This window comes from Ornithorhynchus anatinus, chromosome 5 (genome assembly GCF_004115215.2).
Source record: "Ornithorhynchus anatinus isolate Pmale09 chromosome 5, mOrnAna1.pri.v4, whole genome shotgun sequence".
Lineage (NCBI taxonomy): Eukaryota > Metazoa > Chordata > Mammalia > Monotremata > Ornithorhynchidae > Ornithorhynchus > Ornithorhynchus anatinus.
The window spans coordinates 68,477,699-68,502,311 of record NC_041732.1 but is presented as its reverse complement, the minus strand read 5'-3'; the positions used below and the strand labels follow the sequence as shown (position 1 = coordinate 68,502,311).

The 24,613-nt window shown below is 50.9% G+C and overlaps 1 protein-coding gene across 4 annotated transcripts in view; it reads right to left on the bottom strand.

Moving 5' to 3' along the window:
• Window positions 1–24,613, bottom strand: part of CTNNBIP1 (catenin beta interacting protein 1) — a 71,896-nt gene that overhangs the window by 11,147 nt on the left and 36,136 nt on the right. Inside the window, exons 2-5 of one of the 4 annotated variants that reach the window (XM_029066800.2) lie at window positions 23,022–23,108; window positions 16,602–16,809; window positions 15,156–15,287; window positions 13,923–14,013 (exon numbers count right to left, since the gene is read on the bottom strand). In XM_029066800.2, the coding sequence (XP_028922633.1) occupies window positions 13,923–14,013; window positions 15,156–15,251 (187 nt within the window). In that variant the 5' untranslated portion in view covers window positions 15,252–15,287; window positions 16,602–16,809; window positions 23,022–23,108. Of the gene's footprint in view, window positions 1–13,922; window positions 14,014–15,155; window positions 15,288–15,799; window positions 15,955–16,290; window positions 16,389–16,601; window positions 16,810–23,021; window positions 23,109–24,613 lie in introns of those variants that run through there. The other 3 variants (XM_029066799.2, XM_007661938.4, XM_029066801.2) reach the window with 3 other exon arrangements.

The window sequence follows — 24,613 nt, the reverse complement described above, 5'->3', positions numbered from 1 at the left end:
GGAGGACCAGGGTTCTAATCCCAGCTCTGCCACTCACTTGATGTGTGACCCTGGGTAAGTCACTTCACTTCTCTGTGCCTTAATTTCCTCAACTGTAAAGTGGGGATTCAAAACCTGTTCTTCTTTCTACTTAGACTGTGAGCCCCACATAGGGTAGGAGTGTTATCTGATCTGCATATCCTGTACCTAACCCAGCACTTAGTACAGAGCTTGGTACATAGTAAGCACTGAAATACCTTTTAAAAAATAAGATTCAATCCCAGGACACAGGGAAAACTATGTCAGACATTCCATTTTGGAACGTTGGCAGGAGGAGGAGGGAGAAAGGTGGGGAGGGGAGTAGGGGGAGCAGTTTTTCCCCTAAAAATTCCAACCTTCCATTCTGCTCCAGTGGATCCTAGTCTCCATCCCTTCCAGGATGTAAGGAGAAGGGGGAGCCCCTGGGGTCAAGGGTTCAAGTCAAGATGGAGTAATAACATTAGAGCATGCAAGCAGGCTCCTTGTGGGCTCCCTAAAAACCACGTCATCACAAAGATTTTACTGAAAATGGGAAGACAGGTCAGAAAGCCCGTGGCCTCTTGCTGCTTCCAGCCTCTCCGATCCACCCTTCACTAGGCTGCCTGGATCGTTTTTCTAGAAAAATTGTTTGGTGCACAACCTTCCACTCCTAGAAAACCTCAGTGGATCCCCATTTCTCTCCACTATAAGCAGAAATCCCTCACCATCAGTTTCAAAGCAGTGAATCAGCCCTCTCACTCCTCTCCCATAACACCCCAGATCCCATCCTTCGTTCCTTTCATGTCATCCAACTCAATGTGCCTCACTCCTGTCAATTTCTTGCTCACGCTCTCCCTCCTGCCTAGTTTCCTCCTCTTCTCTCTTCATCAGGCAGACCACTGAAATCACCTGATTCTGAAATCACCTCTTCTTCCCATCCTATCCCCTCCAGCCCCACCCTTGATTCTGCTACTTCAGAACTTTCAGGTCACCTAAGCACTTGGGTATTCAGTTTTCCCTCATCGCCTCCACAGTAATAATAATAAAAATAATGGTATCTGATAAGTGCTTGCTATGTGCCAGAAACTGTACTAACTGTTGGGGTAGATACAAGATAATTGGGTTGGACACAGTCCCTGTTCCACACCCAGATCACAGTCTTAATCTCCTTTTTACAGATAAAGTATCTGAGGCACAGAGAAGTTAAGTGACTCCTCCAAGGTCACACAGCAGACAGGTGATGGAGCCAGGATTAGAACTCAGGCAGGCCCTCTGATTCCTAGGCCAACCTGCTTCTCCAAAGTATTTGTGTACTTTTCTTTAAACTCTGTCGCTTCTCCCTATTTGTATTTCATTTTAATGCCTACCTCTCTTACTGTATAGTAAGCTCCCTGAGGATGGGGATCATATCTACTAACTCTATTGTACTCTCCCAAGTGCCTAGTACTATACTCTCCCATGTGCCGTACACAGAATAAGAGCTCAACAAATACCTATCGACGAAGGATGCCTCCTCCCTCCCCTTAAGAGTATTCAGGGCAGACAGCTCCACCCTCCAAACCACCAGGTTCCTCCCAGCTGCTGATTCTCAACTGAGTCAGGAGGGCAGCCCTGTCTAGCCCCATCCATCAGCAGAATTTGTCTGGGCCTCAGGGGGCAAAGGGCTCCCTTTTCCTTTTCCTCACCACCCTCCCAGGCAAGAACTCCCAAATTCATGAGCTCCTGGTTCCCCTACCCCCAGCTCCACAGATCCTCATGGAATGGGAATGAGGGTGGAGGGGTACAGATGGCCCGGAAAGGGCTGGATGAATTCCAAGGGCTCTGCCCACCTCTTCCTACTGCACCACTTAAGGCACCAGCAAAGAGAGAGCTCACACCCCCATCCTATGCTGCCCAGACTGAGATCAGGAGACCAATGGCCCTCTTGCCAGCTCCTGAGGGGAGGACTGGGGGACCTGGAGGGAGCTGGGAGTTAACTCAGCCAGATGCCCCTCTAGGGCCCTCTGCCAGGGTGTGTACCAGGTCCCTGGGTGTCCCATGACTTCCCCCAGCCCTTCCCTTCGGCGGGATTAGCAGTGGCAACGCCCTGGGCTGCCTGGGAGAGTGAATGATGCAAACAGTCTGAGCCGTCAGGGGAACAAGGCAGGCCCAGCGGTTGCCTCGAAAGCCAAGCATCTGCGTCTCTCCTCTTGGAAGGCAGGTTCCAGCTCCCAGGCCAGCCCCTCCTGTCCCGGCCACCAGAACCCGGTCTCGGCAAACAGCGATGTTCCTGAGCTTCCCTGGAACGCAGCCTGGCTCTGCCTCAAGCTCCGCGGTCCCCACGGCTCCCACAGGGCCCAGCTTTCTCTCAGAGACAGTGTAACACCAGTTTCTATGGGAATGGCAGCCACAGAGCCACTGCAGTCTGAGCAGGCTCCGTGATGCTAACAACTGCAGAGCACGTCAGACACATAGGAGAAGCAGTATGATCTAGTGGAAGGAGCATAGGTCCGGGAGTCAGAGGACTTGGGTTCTAATCCTGACTCCGCCATTTGCTTACTTTGTGACCTTAGGCAAGTAACTTCACTTCTCTGGGCCTCAGTTCACTCTTCTGTGAAATGGGGATTCAATACTTGTTCTCACTCCTAGACTGTGAGCCCCATGTGGGACCTGGTTATCTTGTATTTACTCTAGAGCTTAACAAATACTACAGTTACTATTACAAACCAGTTTGGTGAGTGACACAAGGTCTCCAGGCACATTCAATCACGAGAAAACTCACAAGTGGGGGAACCCATGGGGGTCTCGAAACACTAGGTGAGAAGGGCTGGGTTCTTTCTCTCTCCCTCCCCCTGCAAATGGATCTGTTAAGTGCTTACTATATACCATATATGTGATATAGATACATGATAATCTGATTGACAGACCCTGTCCCACATGGAGCTCACAGTCTTAATCCCCATTTTATAGATGAAGAACTGAGGCACAGTCCCCCTTCTAGACTGTGGGCCGGTTGTTGGGTAGGGATTGTCTCTATCTGTTACCGAATTGTACTTTCCAAGCGCTTAGTACAGTGCTCTGCACACAGTGAGCGCTCAATAAATACAACTGAATGAATGAAGCTCATTGTGGGCACGAAATGTGTCTGTTATACCTGTACTCTCCCAGGTGCTTAGTACAGTGCTCTGCACACAGTAAAATGCTCAACAAATGCAACTGACTGACAGAAATGACTTGCCCAAACAAGGTCACACTGGAGACAAGTGGTAGAGCGAGGATTAGAACCCATGTCTACTGATTCCCTGTGCTCTAAACATTTGGCCACACTACTCCTCCTGGTAGAGAAGTTCTGCAGGCACTTCCCTTCGCAGCTGGCCAAAGGAAAAGCTCTCAAACTCCCAAATCCTGAGTTGAGGTGGGTCCAGTCACCACCAATTCACTTGCCCCTGCCCAGACACCCCACGGCCCTGATAGCTTGCTGGTTGAGCTCTGTCCTGGCAGGCATAAGGTGGGAGGAATATGCAAGTGTCCCTGCCCAAACCTCTACCGCCTCATGAATCCCGGGGGACAGGTCCTCGGCCCTGAGGCCTTTGGGATGAGACTGAGGCTCAGCCGTCGTTTCTGATGGGAGATACCGACATCACCTCCCAGTCTTTCAGCCTCGGGTTGCTGCTGCTGGCTTTCGAGACTACCTCTGCCAAAGTCCACCCCCACCGTCCTAGACAGAGGTCAGACTGGTTGAAAAAGGACAAATGGTCACTAAAAGGGGGTTTCAGGACAGTCGTTGATTCCAACTCTGATTCACCAGTGGAGTTGCTTTGTGCAGACCTCTCTGAAAGGTGGGCCTAAACCAGGGACTGGGAGTCAATCCTGGAGCTGGGAAAGTCAATCAATACCACTTTTTTTAGTGCTTACTGTGTGCAGAGCACAGAGCATGGAGGTCTTGGAAGAGTACATCAGAAGTAAAACACACAGTGGTCTCAATGTCTTCAGAGTTCTAACACTAATTAGTGTAACTTGAAATAACACTGCCTAGATGTATCAAGCTTAAACATTTCCAAGGCGCCTTCGCCTTAAATGATCTCGCTTGGTGTTCCTAATAGCCCCAGGGGCTAGGGAGACATGGTCACGAATCCTTGTTTAACAATAATAATAATAATGCTGGTATTTGTTAAGCGCTTACTATATGCAGAGCACTGTTCTAAGCGCTGGGGGAAATACAGGGTCATCAGGTTGTCCCACATGAGGTGCACAGTTAATCCCCATTTTACAGATGAGGGAACTGAGGAACAGAGAAGTGAAGTGACTTGCCCACAGTCACACAGCTGACAAGTGGTAGAGCCAGGATTCGAACCCATGACCTCTGACTCCCAAGCCTGGGCTCTTTCCACTGGGCCACATTGCTTGGGAGTTCAGAGAAGTTAAGTGAGCCGGTACTAAAGCCCTGGTTTCCTGACTTTCAGATTTGTGCTCTTTCCACTAGGCTACACTTTTCTCACTAGGGAGTTGGGTCCATAATGCACTTCACTCTAGCACCTTAAGACACAAGTCCTCAGCTCTAAGCCCTAAAACGGGTGGCCTTAACTAAAGATGAGGTCAAAGGAAGGGTCTTCCACCAGATTCCCACGTCTCTTCGGACCGTTGATTTAAATAACTCTTCCATTGCCCAGCAAGTCGTTTCCCGTGGACCCTGCATTTGTTGCTGGGTCCACCTAATGACATGATTTAGCCAGGCTGTACTTCTGATCAAGACCTCTCAATTAGGATCAGCTCTGACCCCACAGAGAATGTCCATCTGTTCCCATGAGGAAGGGAAGGGGGACGGAAGAGTGGGTGGGAAAGGGGAAGAGGGCAAAAAGGGGGGGGAGGGGAGAAAGAGAGGGGAAAAAGAGAGGGGAGGAGGGGAGGAGAGGAGGAGGGTGAAACGAGGTGAAAGAAGAGGAGCAAGAAGGGGAGGAAGAGGGGGAGGAAGGGGAGAGGAGGGAAAGTGGGGAGATGGGAGAACAAGGGGGAAGAGGCAGAGAGATTTGAGAAAGATTTGGACCATTCCTGGTCCAGCTGGTTTGCTTAGAACTGCTTGGCACTTCATGTTAATGACAAGAAGCCTGCTCCAGGCTAAGTGACCTACTTAAAGCTCTCCTGACACTATACCTTGCACTTGCGGTCCAGCTCTCTTCAAGCGATCCAGCATTGCCCCAGAAACCACTGAGAAGCTTAGGGACATTTCAATCAATCAATCAATCGTATTTATCGAGCGCTTTACTATGTGCAGAACACTGTACTAAGCGCTTGGGAGAATAACACAACAATAGAACAGGCATATTCCCTGCCTAAAGCTGCTTGGGGTTTGGTGCTTTAGAACCTGCCCTTGGCTCCGAGGATGGGACTGGGAGCTTGGCCCAGAAGGCCAGGTAGAATACACACAGGCTTACAAACCAAGGCGGGAGCTTGGGGTGAAGGGAAAAGTCTCTCATGCTACATTAGGAACAGGGACCAGGGCACTTTTGGAACAAGATGCTTCCAGAAGGATCGAGCTCCACCCTCTCTCTGCATTCTCAGAGTCTGGAGGAGCAAATCAAGCAGGCTCCCTTTTTTTAGGGAGGTTTGCCAGGCTGCGCTCTCTGAGCTCTACAGCCCACAGAAAATTCTTTCTGGCCTGCACCAGCCTTTGGAGATCTGTGTGGGTGATGAAAAATCACTCATCCGATGAAAATCGAAACCCCCTTCCTCCCCGGGGTAAGTGGGCCAGCGGCTATCTGCAAGGTCACTTTCAGGATTGCTCAGGAATGTTCTGGTCAGCGGCTGTGGCCCGGGATTCTTTGTGCCTGTCCCCTCCCTGACTCGGATTGATTTCTCTCCGTTTTAGAGCCAGAGCTAGGGACTTCCTGGCCGTCAGGGCCGACAGCCAGAGACAGAGGCGTGGGAGACAGAATGTGGAGGCGAGCTCTGCATTGCGAGCTCTGACAGCTCCTGGGTTCCAGGAATCCTGGCTGGCGGCCACAGCCTCGTTTGGGACTGAAGTTAACAGAGCCGGCCGCTCCCCCTTCACCTTCCCACCTCCTCGGAGGCAGAAGAGACCCTTTGACTTTGAGCTTTCCAGAATCCCAGGGCACTTTCAAACCAGTTCTGTCTTTGGAGAAGCAGCGTGGCTCAGTGGAAAGAGCCCGGGTTTAGGAGTCAGAGGACATGGGTTCTAACCCTGGCTCTGCCACCTCTCAGCTGGGTGACTTTGGGCAAGTCACTTCACTTCTCGGTGCCTCAGTTCCCTCATCTGTAAAATGGAGATTAAGACTGTGAGCCTCACGTGGGACAAACTGATGACCTTGTATCTCCCCCAGTGCTTAGAACACTGCTTGGCCCATAGTAAGCGCTTATCAAATACCAACATTATTATTTGGACAGCTCTCCTGCCCCATGGGTGGTATCTGGAAAGAGAGGATGAAGGTTCAGTCATTCAATACTATTTACTGAGTGCGTACTATGTGCAGAGCACCGTACTAAGCGCTTGGAATGTACAATTCGGCAGCAGATAGAGACAAGCCCTGCCCAATGCCGGGCTCAGGTTGAGACTTGTCCCTTTGGGCCAAGATGGGGTAGGCTGGGCCATGCACTTGGGAGGGTTGGGGAGAAATGGCTGCCTGGTAGAGGAAGGCCACCATATTCCCATTCCACGGAATGGGAGTCTGAAGTCCGAAGGAATCCTTACGTCTTAATTCAGGGGCCTAAGGAGGGAGCAGAAGAGGGAGCAGTGTGGCTCAGTGGAAAGAGCCCGGGCTTGGGAGTCAGAGGTCATGGATTCGAATTCCGGCTCTGCCACTTGGCAGCTGTGTGACTGTGGGAAAGTCACTTCACTTCTCTGGGCCTCAGTTACCTCATCTGTAAAATGGGGATTAAGACTGTGAGCCTCGCGTGGGACAACCTGATTACCCTGTATCTCCCCCAGCGCTTAGAACAGTGCTCTGCACATAGTAAGCGCTTAGCACATACTAACATTATTTGAGAAGCAGCATGGCTCAGTGGAAAGAGCCCGGGTTTGGGAGTCCGAGGTCATGGGTTCGAATCCCAGCCCTGCCCCTTGTCAGCTGTGTGACTGTGGGCAAGTCACTTCACTTCTCTGGGCCTCAGTTCCCTCATCTGTAAAATGGGGATGAAGCCTGTGAGCCTCACGTGGGACAACCTCATTCCCCTGTATCTCCCCCAGCGCTTAGAACAGTGCTCTGCACGTAGTAAGCGCTTAACAAATACCAACATTATTATTACTATTATTACTTGGGAGAGGGAGAGAATGAATGCTTTGGACCTTTTGCTGAGAGAGGCTGCCACCTAGTGGCTGAGAGTCACAGTTCAGACTGGCCGGGAATGCTGGATCCCACCAGAGATCCCTTCTTCTCCCATCAGAGAGCTGCCCCCTTTCCCCACCACCTCCCCGCAACTTGAATCCTCCCCCAGAAGAGTGACCACCCGACAGGGCACACACCAAATCTTTAGCAGCCAGGGTCCTCTGCTGAAGGTGCTGGGAGAAACGCTAAAGCCCTCAGGAGGTCCCACTGAGTCAGGGGGTCCTCCAGGGGGCCGGCAAAACGACTGTCTGGACGTCTCCTCTGGACTCTAAGCTCCTTGTAGGCGGAGAAAGTGTCTGTTATATTCTTATACTGTACTCTCCCAAGAGCTTAGTACAGTGCTCTGCACACAGTAAGCACACAATAAATTCGATTGACTGACTAAAGGACGGAGCCACAGACAGTGGCCCAGGGGACTTGACTCTGCCCGGCCATAATAACGAGATATTCTTCCCCTTGACTCTATTTATTGCCATTGTTCTTGTCTGTCTGTCTCCCCCAATTAGACTGTAAGCCCATCAAACGGCAGGGACTGTCTCTATCTGTTGCCGACTTGTTCATTCCAAGTGCTTAGTACAGTGCTCTGCACATAGTAAGCGTTCAATAAATACTATTGAATGAATGAATGAATGAATGAATAATGTTGGTATTTGTTAAGCACTTACTATGTGCAGAGCACTGTTCTAAGCGCTGGGGTAGACACAAGGGAATCAGGTTGTCCCACGTGGGACTCACAGTCTTAATCCCCATTTTACAGGTGAGGTAACTGAGGCAGAGAGAAGTGAAGTGACTTGCCCACAGTCACACAGCTGACAAGTGGTGGAGCAGGGATTCGAACCCACGACTTCTGACTCCAAAGCCCGGGCTCTTTCCACTGGGCCACGCTGCAGAAAGCCTCCTCTGTGCCCAGCTGTAATAGGCGAACAATGGTCGGTCTGTCTGCTCTCGAATCCTTAGATGGGGTGTGAAGATGTGACACTGTTTCTTTGGCTCAGCCTCTCACCTCCATACACGCTGACTCTGAAAGTCTGCATTCTCACATCTTGGCTTGTTTCCCCAAGGCTTCTGGGCCCAACCGGAAGCACCTCCAGCACTTCTCCCTGCTTCTCCGAGGATCCCAGAAAGGACAGAATGGCTCCGAGCCCATCCCCTCCGACGGCCCCGTGTTGGCAGCCGCCTGGGACTCATGCCTTGGCTTTCCTCTCGGGAGTCACGGAGCAAGTCCTCTGCGAGTCCTGCCACACCACCCCCCAGAGCACGAATCCCCACCCCGTCAACCCCGGAAACCATCAACGGGGCCACCGTCGCCCCTGGGGCGGCTGGTTAACTGGATGAATTTGATTTCAGCTTTCAGGCCTGTCTCAGAGAGTCAAGAGACTGACCCAGCGGGTGAAGAGGGCGGGGAGGGTGGCTGCGGAGAAGACTGACAATTCCCTCGAGAGGATATGAAGCACTTTACAGTCTCTCAGGGAAGTGCTGCTGGGAAAGAGGCCATTCCTCCAGGGTCAGTATCTGCTGGCCAAGGCCCTGTTTGAGCCTGCCAGGCCCCCAGGACACAGCCACTAAGATTAGCCCCCGAGGTGGGGGAAGCCCACACTCTGCCCAGAATTCATTCTCTGAATCTCTCGCCTCCCCCCTCCGCCCCCGGCAGACTGAAACCTGCTGTAACATTTTAAGCCCGCTCGGGCACGTCCCTGCAGGTCCGGTTTGGAGGACGGCCACCCTGATTTAACCCCGTGGTAAGCCTCTGATGGGCTCAGCTACGAGATCTCACACCCAAGCCCCCCCCCCCACCCCTACTCCTGTCTTTGGGAATGTGTCATTGGAGCAAGTGCAAAGCCACAATGCGGCAACAGCAGCAGCAGTGCACGAGTGGGTCGGGGACCACAATCACAGCCACACACACCAATCTCCAGAACAACAACAATTATAATTGTGGTATTTCTAAAGCGCTTACTAGGTGCAAGGCACTAAGCGCTGGGGTGGATAGAAGCAAATTGGGTTGGACACAGGCCCTGTCCCACATGGGACTCACAGTCTTAATCCCAATTTTACAGATGAGGTAACTGGGGCACAGAGAAATGACTTGCCAAAGGTCACACAAGAGACTAGTGGTGGTCCTTCTGATGACCAGGCCTAGGCTCTAACCACTAGACCATGCTGCATCTCAAGGGAGAAGGGTAGAAATTACCTACTTGCTCTTCCCCATTTCCACCTCCCCGGCCACTCGGCTTGCATGCCCAAGAAAAGCTTACCAACAAAGCTAGAAGCTTTTTGGCTCCTTGGGTGGCCGGCCCAGGCGAGGCTTACCCTGAGGCTCCCCAAGCCAGACTTGCCTATGGGCTGGGCCCTACAAGTCAGGTGGGAGACAAACAGGCTCTAATGCCTCCCGACGTTCCTGCATTCAGTTCCCACCTTAGGGCTGGGTTCATAGGGGAGGGAATAGCTGCCCAAAGATCCATTAGACCAAAAGCTCCTAGAGGGCAAGGATGGTGTCTTCTCCCTCCCAAGTGCGCAGTAGAGTGCTCTGCGACAGTGCTGTCAAAATACCTTTGATTGATGATAGCCTCCGAGCAGCTAGGACTACCATCCTGGGAGCAGCCCACGAAAGACCTTGATATAAATATAGCCTGGGTCCCCTCCAGTCCTGACCAGACCCAGACTGGACTCTGAGCCTGAGGTCTCAGGGTTCATCTTGGGTGGCGGAGGGACCAGAAAAATCCAGCCCATACATGTTCTACTGGGGTCGCTCTACAGACTGGATGTCGGGAGAAACCCCGCCAGGGCCCAGGGAAGAGATTTCTGAATCTCCCCAGTTCCACCCCAGATCTAAACTGGGGGCTCCTCCAGGTGGTGATCTTCCAAAGCTCTCCATCACCTTGCCCCCTCCTACCTCACCTCCCTTCTTTCTACTGCCCACCCCTTACATTCTGCCACTCATCTCCTTACCGTCCCGTCCCCCGTTCATGCTTATCCCGCCATCGGCCCCTGGCCCACGTCCTACTGCTGTCCTGGAATGCCCTCCTTCCTCACATCCGCCAAACTAACTCTCTACCCCTCTTCAGAGCCCTACTGAGAGCTCACCTCCTCCAAGAGGCCTTCCCAGACTGAGTTCCCCCTTTCCCTCTGTTCCCCCCATCCTCTGCTCCTTCCCCCTCCCCTCAGCACTGTGCTCATTTGTATATATTATTTATTATCCTATTTCTTTTAGGATAATCTGTTGTCTGTCTCCCCTGTTTAGACTGTGAGCCCGTCACTCGGCAGGGATTGTCTTTATCTGTTGCCGAATTGTACATTCCAAGTGCTTAGTACAGTGCTCTGCACATAGTAAGCGCTCAATAAATACTATTGAATGAATCACCCCAGGATCACCACCAGGTGCAACAGCTCCTGCAGCAGCAGGCAGAGGCTGGGGAAGTCCCTGGGATTTCCCCAGTTTGTTTGGGAGTGGGATGGCAGTTTATTCTCGCCTGGCCCATCATCCTGTTGCTCGACCCTCTTCCCCCGCCTGCAGCCTTTCCGGCTTCCAGCTCTGACGCAGAAATGGATGGTTCCTCGGTCCTGGCTGAGCCCCCTCCCCGGCGCATTGTGAGCCCTCGAAGCTGGGATCCCCTTCCTCTGACTCCAGCCTCTGCCTCGGGCTCCGGCGGGATTCAGTGAGAACCGGCGGGCACCCGTGATAGTCGCATGGTGAAAACCGATGTGGAACCTGAACGAGAAACAGTCCAGGTCACCTCGGGTGACCCAAAGCTGAAAAACCAGCTCAGTGGTGGTAGCTAAAGCTTCCCAGGCCCTGGGTGGGAAAAATAAGGCACTCGCCACTGCCCACACACGGCCAGGGTGGCAAGGGGAACTTTCCCTGTTCCAAGACTTCTTTGGGGCTGGAGAAATATCTTCACCCCCTCCTGCTCAGGCCACAAGCTGGTCCTCTTAGGAGAGCAGTTTCCAGTTTAGCTGAATGGGCATGCCAGTAGGTAAGATTCTTCCTTCTGCAGTTGTAGCATTGCTTCTTCCTCTTCCTCCAACCACAGTCAACAATAATAATAATAGCAATAATAATAATGATGATAATAACGGTATTTGTTGAGCCCTTACTATGTGTCACGCATGGTTCTAAGAGCTGGGGTTGATACATGATAATTGGGTCAGACCCAGTTCCTGTCCCACCTGAGGCTCAAAGCTTATGTAGGAGGGAGAACAGACAGTGAATCCCCATTTTTCAGTTGAGGAAACTGAGGCCCAGGGAAGTTACCTGACTTGCTCAAGGTCATTCAGCAGGCAAGCGGTGGAGCTGGGATTGGAACCCAGGTCCTCTGATTCCCTAGATCCTCTGTGTTCTTTCTCTTGGACCATACTGCTTTCCATCAATCATAATTATTACTTACAGTGTGTATAAAGCACATTCATTCATTCAATAGTATTTATTGAGCGCTTACTATGTGCAGAGCACTGTACTAAGCGCTTGGAATGTACAAGTCGACAACAGATAGAGACAGTCCCTGCCCTTTGACGGGCTTACATCCAAGCACTGCGATACACATAAGATAATAAGATGGGACCCAATCCCTGTCCCACAAGGGCCTCAAGGTGAGCAGGTATCATTATCACCAATTTACAGATAAAGAAACTGAGGCCACAAAAGCTTAAGTGATTTACCCCCAATATTTCAGTGCAGGCCAGTGACAGAGCTGCGAGTAAGTAGAACATGAATCTCCTGCCTCCCATCCACCTCTTTCCACTGCGTCAAGCCCATAATGCAAGTCTGACGACGCTTTGTGACTCCCGGGTTAGTACGCAAGGTGTCGGTCTTCGTGGTCTGCGATTGTGCGGAGTCAGTCAAGGACCACAAGGCATGAAGAGGGATGCCCTTAACCCAGGGTTTGGCAAAATAGCATCCTCGTCCTCAGCAGAAAACTAAACGCATCTTTGAAAGGTTGTGTCTGGCAAATTTCCCCCATTTAACTCAACTCCTCGAGGGCAGCAACCATGTCTTTTTATTCAACTCCCAAGAGCTCAGTACAGGGCCCGGCAGCCCGGCCACCACCCACCCAGGTCCTGACACTGCAGCCCACCATGGGCTCTACACTGGGCTGGAAATGGGTCCTGCACAGGGACCAAAAAAAAAAAAAAAAAATCCCTTGCACACAAATTGCAATGTGCCGCACTCCTGTCCACCTACCTGCTCACTGCACTCTTTGTTTGAGCGGGAATTTGACTGGCTAAGAAGAAAAAGTGTGCATGGCACCATACTAACCATACACATTATAATCAATTTTTCCACACAGGTTCTTGGTCCTGAAACCTCTGGACAGAGGCTTTGCCACTGTTTTGGGGTTTTTTTTTATGGTATTTGTTAAGCACTTACTATGAGTCATGCTAAGCGCTGGGGTAGATACAAGCTAATCGGGTTGGACATAGTCTATGTCCCACAAGGGGCTCAAAGTCTTAATCCCCATTTAATGGACAAGGCCACTGAGGCCTAGAAAAGTGAAGTGACTTACCCAAGGTCACAGAGCAGACAAATGGTGGAGTTGGGGTTAGAATCCAGGTCCTCTGACTCCCAGACCTGCGCTCCTTCCACTAGGCCACACAGCTTTTCTAATGAGAGGGTCCATCACCATGTCAGTGCTCTGCATGTCACAGCAGGCACTCAACAAATGCTAGCAACTGTCCAATGTGCTCGAGATCACCCAGAAAAACTGACCTCCCTCCAGCGTCTTTGAAAGAAGTTAGTACAGTGCTAAGCGCTTAGTACAGTGCTCTGTACACAGTAAGCACTCAATAAATACGATTGAATAAATGAATGAATGAATGAAGTTCCTGGATTCCTTTTTTCTTTTTAACATTATTTGTTAAGCACTTCTATGTGCCAGGCACTGTACTAAGTGCTGGGGTAATTTACAAGCTGATCAGGTTGGACAGAGTCCACATCCTACATGGGGTGCTCAGTCTTAATCCCCACTTTCCAGTGGAGGTAGCTGAGGCACAGTGAAGTGAAGTGACCTGCCCAAGATCACACAGCAGATGTGGTGGAGGCGGAATTAGAACCCAGTTTCTTCTGACTCTCAGGCCTGTGCTCTATCTACTAGACCACACTGCTTCTCTTCCTAAAGAGATCCTGGGGCCAGGTACTGAGGTCCCGAATCTTAATCCCCATTTTACAGATGAGGTAACTGAGGCCCAGAGTAATATAGTATAATAATAATAATAATGTTGGTATTTGTTAAGCGCTTACTATGTGCAGACCACTGTTCTAAGCGCTGAGGTAGATAGTGTCATCAGGTTGTCCCACATGAGGCTCACAGTCTTCATCCCCATTTTACAGATGAGGGAACTGAGGCATAGAGAAGTGAAGGGACTCGCCCACAGTCACACAGCTGACAAGTCGCAGGGCCGGCATTCGAACCCCTGACCTCTGACTCCCACGCCCAGCTCTTTCCACTGAGCCACGCTGAGAAGTGAAGTGATTTGAAGTGAAGGCTGGCCAGGTCTTCTCCTCCACCGCTCAGGGGAGTGGACTCAGCGGGGAGGTACTCTTGGGCCTGGGTCCACCCTGCCCAGGCCTCTTGCCCCCACCACCCTCGTCCACCCCCCTCCACCACTCACCCTGGTCGATCGAATGCTGTGGGAGCTGGCTGAGCTGGCTGTTCACGACTCCCGCGTACGTCCGCAGGAATTCCTCTTCGCTGGTCGTCAGCTGAAAGGGAGAGAGCCGGCCGGGTGAGGGGCGGTTCCCAGCTCGGACAGGACAACTTGCCAGCCAGAAGCCCTGTTTGGCCCCCTACCTCTCATTCTCTTGGAGTCCAGCCAAGTGTCCGTGGGAGGGAGATGTGGATGGCTCAGGGAGTTAAAGGGCCCAGAACCCACCCTGAACCAGAGTCCCTTGTTCTGTTGACCCCCCAGGACCCCTCATTTTCAGCTTTCCATGCCCAGTCCAATGCACCCTGGGCCCACTGGCTCTGAAGCCTGGTCCCACAGACAACAGCTACTAAAGCCAGTTCAGGGGGCAATCTCTCCCCCATCCCCCCTGCTCCCCGACTCAGCCCATTTTTTTTACAGTATTTGCTTAGCACTTACTACATGCCAAGCACTGCTAAGAGCTGGGATAGATACAAGTTAATAATAATGATAATAGTATTTAAGCGCTTACGATGTGCCAAGCATTGTTGTCTCTATCTGTTGCCGAACTGTACATTCCAAGCGCTTAGTACAGTGCTCTGCACATAGTAAGCGCTCAATAAATACTATTGAATGAATGAATTGTTCTAAGCGCTGGGGGAGGTACAAGGTAATCAGGCTGTTCCACGTGGGGCTCATAGTCTTAATCCCCATTTTACAGATGAGGTAACTGAGGCACAGAGAAGCTAAGTGACTTGCCCAAAGTCACACAGCTGATAAATGGCAGAGTCAGGATTAGAACCCATGACCTCTGACTCCCAAGCCGGGGCTCTTTCCACTGAGCTACGCTAATCGGATTGGACACAGTTCGTGTCCCACATGGGGCTCCCAGTCTTAATCCCCATTTTACAGATGAGGTAACCGAGGCCCAGAGAAATGAGGTGACTTGACCGAGGTCACACAGCAGACAAGTGGCAGAGCCGAAATTAGAACCAGGTCCTTTTGACTCCCAGGCCCATGCGCTATTGAGTAGGGATGAGGAGGGGGACTCCCCGGGGAACCGGATACAAGGAGTCCCCCAGGCTGATCCTGAAACCCACCCTGGGAGAGCCGGGGGCCTTGCACCTCTGTGGCTCCCTCCTGCCCGCTCCTGCCCCCCGGGCATCTCACCAGCCAGAAAGCATCTCCCTGCTGTGATGCCAAGGACCCCAGGGAACTTACGTTCGACCCCATCTTCCTCAGCATGAGCAGGACCCGCACTTTCTGCTGAATGTACATCTCCTCCGGACTCTTCCCGGGAACACCCTCACGGTTCATACCCCTCTGCCCGGCTCCGGCGGGGAGGGGAAACTCCTGCAGAGTGAGAAACAGAGTCAGAGAGTGAAGGGGATGGAGAGGGAAGGGCATGCGTGCCCAGGTCCAGAGACAACTCCTTCCCATCCTCCCTGCCCTCCTTCCACCTACCCCGGCACCTCCTGATTGCAACGGGGCCCAGGATGTGTTTGTGCATCTGACAGCCGGGCCGGGATGCTTAGGAGTCTCATTACTGATGGCCCAGAGGCGGTGATGGTGGTGTCAGAGCCTGCCACTGCCGTGGATCGCCCCTGCCTCTCACAGAGCCACCGCCGGCGGGGCCTCTGGACAACCCACAGCCCCATCCTGCAGCAGTGGCAGGGGCAGGAGCCCGGAGAGGGTGGAGCTGGGCGGGGAGGAGAGGCGGCTCTCTCCGCAGGAGTGTCTGCTCTCTCTGGTCCCCACATGATCGGCTCCGGGGCAGCACACGTCCTCTTCTCCCTGCCTTTCCGGCCCACACCCTCATCTTCCACCCCCGGGCCCAGGGAACTCCTTGGCTGCAAGAGACCCACCTATTTAAGTCAGAGACCCTCTGTCCCCGTCCTCTGCCGCAGGAGCCTTCCCAATGGCCAGGGTTCTCCATCCAGAGGCCAGAAGGGTTAGTTTTTCCAAACAGAATCTAGGTCGCGTGGAGCAACCCAGTCAAGGCAGCGAGTCTGGGCATCGGCATAAGAGACCTGTCAGTCCCATCCCAAGGGGAGTGTGGGAAGGGAGGCTTCTGCAAACAAACACACCACATGCCTTTCTCTCTTACCCCAAAACAATCCCCCCCGCCCCGACTTGCTCTTCCTCTCTTTCCTCCTTGCCCCCCTCCCCGTCTAAAACTGCATCCTGCAGCAAAATGGCCCCGGGAGACCAAGGAAGAGGCCTGGCCGATTCTTCAGAAAATCCCTAAGGAGACAGCGTCCCTGGCCCTGGCCACACTGCACCCAGAAGCGACACCGCCTAGCCTCCCCCGTGAGAAGCTGCTCCCCTCCTGACTCCCTGCCCAGCGTCACCCCACCTGGCAGCTCCCGGCAGGCTGCGACGAGGCGGAGGGGCCGCCCGGTGCGTCGACCGGCTCCCGGGGAGCTGGGGCAGCTCCACGCTCTCCCTTGCTGTGGGAGCTGGAGGAGCGGCAGGGCGTGGAGGAGTTTAGATCACACGTCAGTGACTCCCGGGTGAGTCAGAAATAACACAGCAGCTGGGGGGTGGGGTGGGGGTGGGGCATTACCACCCACTGGGTGACGGCAGTGTAGAAGAGCACTGCAGCAAGGGAGGAGGAAACAGGAGCACCAGTCACCCTGCTACCTCTTCGGGGCTGGTCTGACCTACCTGGGCCACTTTCCTCCTCACAGTCCCCTCCTACTGAGGCAGTGGGGGTGGACGGGGAAGGGAAAGGAGTCGGCATCTACACCCCCCCTCAGGATGGCCCCCTCCAATGGCAGAAGGGTTCCCGGTGGATCGGTGTTGAGTGACAAGGAGTGACTCCACAGCTTATGCTTTATGCTGAAACCAGATCCATTTAGAGAAGCAACGCGTCCTAGTGGATAGAGCACAGGACTGGAGTCAGAAAGACCTGGGTTCTAATCCCGGCCCCGCCGCTTGTCTGCTGTGGATTTTGGGCATATCACTTCATTTTTCTGGGCCTCAGTTCCCTCGTCTGTAAAATGGGGATTAAGGCTGTGAGCCCAATGTGGGACAGAGACGGCACCCAACCCAGTTATCTCCTTTCTACCCCAAAGCTTAATACTGTGCCTGGCACATAGTAAGTGCTTAACAAATACCACAGTTCTTCTTCTTCTTCTCCTTCTTCTTCTTCTTATTTTATTATCCGTGTCTCAATCACCCTGGCCAGACTTCCCTGGGGGAATCCGACCACCATCTCTGGGGCCTAAAGCCCTGGTTGCCCCCCACTTCCCTGACACACAGCCCCTTAGCCCTCATCAAGAAGAGCAGCAACTGTCCTTCGGTGGGCTCCCCTGCCGACACTCCAAAGTTAAGCGAGAAGAGTGTGTGGGGAAGTGACCTGTGGGAAATGCCACTCTGGGGCCAGGAGCCGGGGAAGCCCAGCAGAAAAAGTATCCCGTGCAGCTCACACTCTACTCAGCAGCTCCAAAAGGCTGGCCTCTCAAGAGCCCTCTGACCCTGGGTCGAATCCCTTCTACCCCAGCCGGTCGCCCCCCGGTCGGCCTGGGCTGCAGCCTGAGGCTCAAGAGCAAGTGCTAATAATTATAATAATAATTATGGTATTCGTTAAGCGCTTACTATGTGCAAAGCACTGTTCTAAATGCTGGAGTAGATACAAATGAATCAAGTTGGACACAGTCCCTGTCCTGGGACTCACACTCTTAATCCCCATTTTTACGGATGAGGTAACAGGACGAGAGAAGTTAACTGACTTGCCTAAGGTCACGGTAGACATGTGGCGGAGCCAGGATTAGAACCCAGGTCCTTCTGACTCCCAGGCCCATGCTCTATCCACTAAGCCACAGTGCTTCTCTAAGTGACCCGAGGATGCCCAGGTGCTGGGCAAGGGTGTCCCAAGGATGACCATTCCAAACCCAGAACAACACTGACCATCTTGGCTAAAGCTGAGGGATGGATTTTTACAGTTTTATCTACTTTAACCCTAATTTCTACTCCTTTAAACATTTCTAAAATTTGGGCAACATAATAACGATAATGACGATTGTAAGCTTGTTGTGGGCAGGGAATGCATTTGTTAACTTTGTTGTATTGTACTCTCCCAAATGCTTGGTATTGTGTTCTGCACACAGTAAGTGCTCAATAAATATCACTGGTGGATTGATATTTATGAAGCACTTGTTAGGTGCTAAACACTGTGCTAAGCACTTCCCCCTCCAAACTCACTCAGAAAATTCAGTTTTAAATATTTTTTTTTAATTTTCACTGCCAAAATTAGCAGCAAATTACAAATCCATCCTATCTTGCCAAGGTGGACGAAAATCGCTTTAGCCCATTTGTGTGATGAGTAGCTTATAACTCCACTGGGGGCAACAGAAGCAACAAGAATTTTGGGATGTGACAGCTGAAAAAAGTAGCCATTTCTAGATCAATGTTATTTACTGAGCATTTACTGTGTGCCGTGCACTGCACTAAGCACTTGGGAGAGCACAATGCATAGAATGTCAAGTCTAGAATGGGAGGCAGACAGTAATATAAATAAATTACAGATATGTGCATAAGTGCTGTAGGGCTAAGGATGGAGCCAATATCAAGTGCTTAAAGGGTAAAAGTCCAAGTTTAGAGTCGATGCAACAAGGAAAGGGAGTTGAGGAAAAGAGGGCTTCTAGATGTGTCAAAGATTTTATTTTCCTGGAGGATTTCCCTTCTGCCCACTTTACCATAAGTTCCTCGTGAGCAGGGATCCCATATCCTACAAATGCTCTTCTCTCCCAAGCACAGTACAGTGCTCTGCACACAGTAGGTGCTCAAAAAATACTTTCCATTGATTGAGACCGCAAAGAGTCTGGAATTGCTTTTGAGTAGGGATCAGATTTTACCCGTCTCTTATGTGAGGGCCACATAGAGAAGCAGCATGGCTTAGTGGAAAGAGCCCAGGCTTGGGAGTCAGAGGTCGTGGGTTCTAATCCTGGCTCCACCACCTGTCTGCTGTGTGACCTTGGGTAAGTCACTTAACTTCTCTGTGCCTCAGTTACCTCATCTGTAAAAATGGGGATTAAAAAATGTGAGCCCCATGTGGGACAATCTGATTACCCTGTATCTATCACAGTGCTTAGAAGAGTGCTCTGCACATAGTAAGTGCTTAAATACCATAATTATTATTATTATTCACTTCCAAACCAAGATTTGCCTGGGTTCATTTTTGGACTGGCAGTGGAGTTTAACACCCTAAATCAAACTAAGTTACTTTCCAATGACCAGGTGTACCAACACTGCCGTGATGTTGAGCATTTCTTTTGTGACATCTGGCTCAACATAACAGCAGAAAGGAGTACCATCCCCAAACAAATTCTTGTCACGCACGTTGTTGCGTTGAGTAGGACGGAGGTAAAAAAAAAAAAAAAAAAAAGCATAATCAATTGGAAATTTTTGAAATTGACACTCAGTCTTTCCTCCTGCCCAAAGACACATACGAGTTTTAAAAGTAGAAGGGTCCAAAAACTAACCCTCATATTTTACATTCATGAGAAGCGGCATGGCTCAGTGGCAAGAGCTGGGCTTGGGAGTCAGAGGTCATGGGTTCGAATCCCAGCTCTGACACTTCTCCGCTGTGTGACAGTGAGCAAGTCACTTTACTGCTCTGGGCCTCAGTTACCTCATCTGTAAAATGGCGATTAACTGTGAGCCTCACATGGGACAACCTGATTACCCTGTATCTACCCCAGCGCTTAGAACAGTGCTCTGCACATAGTAAGGGCTTAACAAATACCAACATTATTATTATATTCTATTTTTTAAAGCAGAAAAACCCACCTGGATTGAAGACCAGGAAACATAGGCGACCTACCACTAGATGGAGTCTCCCCCACAAGAAGCAGTGTCTCCAGATGGCTCCTGGTATTCCCAGGAGGCTCCAGTTCCCAGGAAGCAAAAGCAGGAGCATCGCTCTGCACAGAAATAAACCTAATCCCAAAATATCCTACCATGCTTGTCTCAATCCCTCATCTCCCATCTTCAATGGCATCTACAGCTGCTTCCTAGGAGGAGCCCAAAGTGAACGGTTCCAGGAACCCCATGTCCCATTTAGAGCCCAACTGAAATAAACGGAGCCTGGTTTAAACAAGCGGCCAAGTCAGTGCCAAGGGCAGAGGAATGCCCTTGGCCAAAAGGATGTGAGAAGCAGCTTGCCCTAGTGGATAGAGCACGGGCCTGGGAGCCCAAAGGACTGGGGTTCTGATGCCAGTTCCACCGCTTGGTTGCTGTGTGATCTTCTGCAAGTCACTTCACTTCTGTACCTCACTGACCTCATCTGTGAAATGGGGATTAAGGCTGTGAGCCCCACGTGGGACTGTGTCCAATCCAATTATCTTGAGTCTACCCCAGTACTTATAGTAGTGTGTGGCACATAGTACGCGCTTAGCAAATATCAATAAAAAACAGGTGTGTTTTTCCATTTTGATAGGATCACACGGAACACCACTTTTCCACTGGTGTGGACTTCATGTCCTTCACCCGGAGCTGCTGCTGCTGCCTCAACCGTTCTAATTACCAGTGCCATCTCTGGCCGGGTTCTCCGGCAGCTGCTGCGCTGCCCTGCCCTGCCCAACCCTGCCCTGACAGGCTAACCTGGAGCATTCAGAAGCACACTCTGCTACTTCTACCACTTGTCCCCTAAAGACGGAACCTGTAGCTAAACATTCAGGCTTCTGGGAAGCAGCAGTTGCTCTGTATTCATTGCCCATTTCTCCTTTCTTGATTTCTAGGCCCTTGTCTGCCCTAGCGAGACAGGGCCGGGACCAAGAGCTTCCAGATAGGTCAGAGGAGGGCCAGGAAGAGACGTGTGGATAGCCATAATTAGACTGAGGTGGGTGGAGGGGCGTGGGTGCACGCATGCAACTGTCCTATATACACATTTCATCAATCATGGCTTGATTCCTTAATAACCTTGCAGACTGAATACAGGATACAAACACGAAACAGCCAAATGAGTAAGGGAATAAACCCCAAGGACAGGAGTACAAAATGGCCCTTTTCGAATCTGATGTGTTATCTCTTCCCCTGGTGTGCTGAGTGAGCAACAGTGTTTCCCTATTTGGGCTCACTGGCTATCCACAATCATTACCCATATTAAAATTTAATCACCCTTCTCGCTTACAAACGACAAATTAACTTTACTTGCCCGTTCTTATTCCCCCCCGTAGGGCGGGAGAAGTGCTGACAATTAAAGTGCATCTAAGAGCTCAGATCGTAGCTCGCTCACACAAACGTTTCGATTTATCCCGAGACACTGAGCCGAAGGTGTTCTAGACTGTGAGGTCCTCATGGGCGGGGACTGTGTCTTCTGACTCTGTTATATTGTACTCTCCCAGGTGCTTACTACAGTGATCTACACACAATAAGTGTTCAATAAATACTCCTGACTGACCCGTTGATTGGTCAACACCAAAAGCAGCGGAGCATAGTCTTGGGTTTCAGAGGACCTGAGTTCTAATCCCAGCTCAGCAATTTATCTGCCGTGTGACCTTGGGCAAGTTACATCACTTCTCTGTGCCTCAGTTACCTCATCTGTAAAACAGGGATTAAGGCTGTGAGCCCTATGGGGGACACGGACCGCGTCCAACCCGACTATCTTGAGTCCACTCAGCACTTAGTATGGTTTCTGGCATATAGCAAGGGCTTAACAAATACCATTAAAAACAAACCAAAACATAAAAACACTCAGCCTCTGAAAAGTAACTGGCACTGCCAAGCCAAGGGACTCAACTGATGTCTGTCTCCTCCCTTTTAGACTGTAAAGCTGGTGTGGGCAGGGACTGTCTTTATTGCTGAATTGTACTTTCTAAGCCCTTAAGTACAGTGCTCTGCACACAGTAAGTGCTCAATAAATATGATTTGAATGAATGAATGAATGAACTGGGAAAACTCAGTCCCAGTCACCAACCAATCAGTGGTATTTGAGCACTTACTGTATGCACAGCACTGTACTAAACACATGGCAGACTACAAGATAATAGAGTTGGTAGACATATTTCCTGCCCACAAGGAGCTTACAGTCTAGAATCCAAAAGCCCAGAGGCTTCACCAGACTCCCTCCGCAGCATCCTGGGGAGACTCTCTCAAGGGTGTCGAACCCAAAAGAAATCAGCCTAATATCCTCCACATGTATTTTTTTCAAATGGTATTTATTACACCTCCATTCCAAACACAGGTGTAGATACAAACTAATCAGGTTGGCCCCAGTCCCTATCCCACACGGGGCTCGAAGTCACTCCCCATTTTACAGATGAGTTAGCCGAGGCACAGAGAAATGAAGCAACTTGCCCAAAGTCACAGCGCAGAAAAATGGCGGAGTTGGGATTAGAATCCAGGACCTCTGACTCCCAGGACCATGCTGTTTCTGCTAAGCCACGCTGCTTTCCTTGCCGAGCCACCAGACATGTCTGGCCTGTAGAGCTCCACTTGGCTCTTCTGCTTTGGTCCCTGCTCTTATCTAATCATACACTCTTATCTAGCCTATATAGAGCGGGCCAGAGGGAGTGATTGCCATAGCGGGACTCTGGATACTACCCTACTCTAGACACTCCCGGCTTCTTGTCTGGTCCTTCTAACTACGGCTGCTCCAGGTCACCAGAACAATCCCTGGTTTTGGCAAGCTGTCTGGAGTCCCACCCTGCTGCCCAATCCCATTCAGTTGATTATCCCTAATTAGCTTTATTTGCAAGGTTTGGAATTAGGAATTCTGGACCACTACTTGACAGAGACATTTACATACTGGAAAATCGGCACCTTTACGCTGCCACCCCCCCGACACCACAAACCACCGAGAAACGGATCTCCTCAGACTGAAATTTCAGGCTCGATTTTCTCCACACCAGGAAATTATCACGGTAACCACACCCAGTATCTTCACAATCCCGAAAACTCACACAACCTGAGTGGATTCCTTTAAGAGCCTATAGAAAAGCCTTTTGAAAAAAGCACCATTCCTTTCTCTGTAGCCACAATGAACCCGAGTAAGAAAAATAAAGGAGCTTCGCCTGCCGGCAGCCCCGACTTCCCTCCAGTTCTGCCCTCCACCAGCGGAATCGGTTTCCTTTTCTGACTTACCTGCTTCTAGAAATGAACTTCAGACGAAGGGGCGGGCAACGGTGAGCAGAGTGGCCACGGCCTGAGAGGAATCCTGAAGATACTGCCCTGTGGGGGAACACACACACAAAAAAAATTCACTCAAGGAGGAAAAAAAAGACACTCGGGATAATCTCTCCTGTAGTTGTCACTCTCTCCCCAGCTGCAGGACGAACAATTGCTAGAACAGAAGCTTCCAACTGAAGGGCCGAGCCACAGGTCCGGGAATACCTATTTTTTTCCCTGTCCGGTTGCTCGGGGACCAGCCTAGGCAGCACCAGCTCCAAGGAACTGGGGTGATAAAGGCGGAGGCTTCCCCTCACTTCCGCCAAACCAGGTCACCGTGCCTGACATGTTTCCCCCTCCCCCGAGGGATTTAGTCACCTCAGTGTAATTGACAGCTCCTGCTCCAGGGAGAGGTTCGGGATAAGAGTTGAGTCACCCTGGGATAGCTGAATTACAGCTTCTGGTAGAGAAGATTTAACTCCACCCCTCTCTCAAGCCCCAACCCAAATATTATGTGCAGGAGCAAGGCAGAGGGAGCACTATGCATACTTTGGGATTCTGAAACCACACAGAGTAATATGAATATATGTGGAAAAGGTACTAATTTCCATCCATTTCAACCTGCCCCGGGACCTGCCCCGGGACCAAACTATTTCCCCAATCAATCATATTCATCAAGTGCTTACTTTGTGTAGAGCACTGTACTAAGCACTTGGGAGAGTACAGTGCTCTACACACAATAAGCGATCAATAAATATGCTTAAGAGTTGGCAGACATGCTTCCTGCCCAACGAGCTTACAGTCTAGTCTAACCCCAACCTTCTGATGGCCATTCCCTCCCATCACCCAACATATTTTCTCTTCCCTTTCCATTTTACTAATATCAAAGGGAAACAGAAGCCCAGAGTAGCCCCAGACCTCATGCTGCAGTTACTGGATCATCATCATCATCATCAACGGTATTTACTGAGCACTTACTATACTCCCTGTACTAGGCACTTGGGAGAGTACAACAGAGTTGGTAGACACATTCCCAGCCCACAGTGAGCTTAGAGTCTAGAAGGGGAGTCAGGCATTAATGTTTTTAAAAATCTATAATATAATAATAGTGGTATTTATTAAGAGCTAACTGTATGCCAGGCACTATACTAAGCACTGGGATGGATTTGACACCGACCATCCCCTTCTCAACACGTTCTCCAACCTTGGCTTCACTGACTCCATCCTCTCCTGGTTCTCCTCTTATCTCTCTGGATGCTCATTCTAAGTTTCCTTTCACAGGATCCTCCTCCCCCTCCATCCCCTAACTGTAGGGGTTCCTCAAGGGTCAGTTCTTGGTCCCCTTGTGTTCTCCATCTATACTCATTCCCTTGGTGAACTAATTCGCTCCCACGGCTGCAACTATCATCTCTATGGGGATGATACCCAAATCTTTATCTCCTCCCCCGTTCTCTCTCCCTCCCTATAGGCTTGCATTCTCCTACTGCCTTCAGGACACCTCCACTAGGATGACCTCCTGCAACTAAAACTAAACATGTCCAAGACTGAGCTCCTTATCTTCCCTCCCA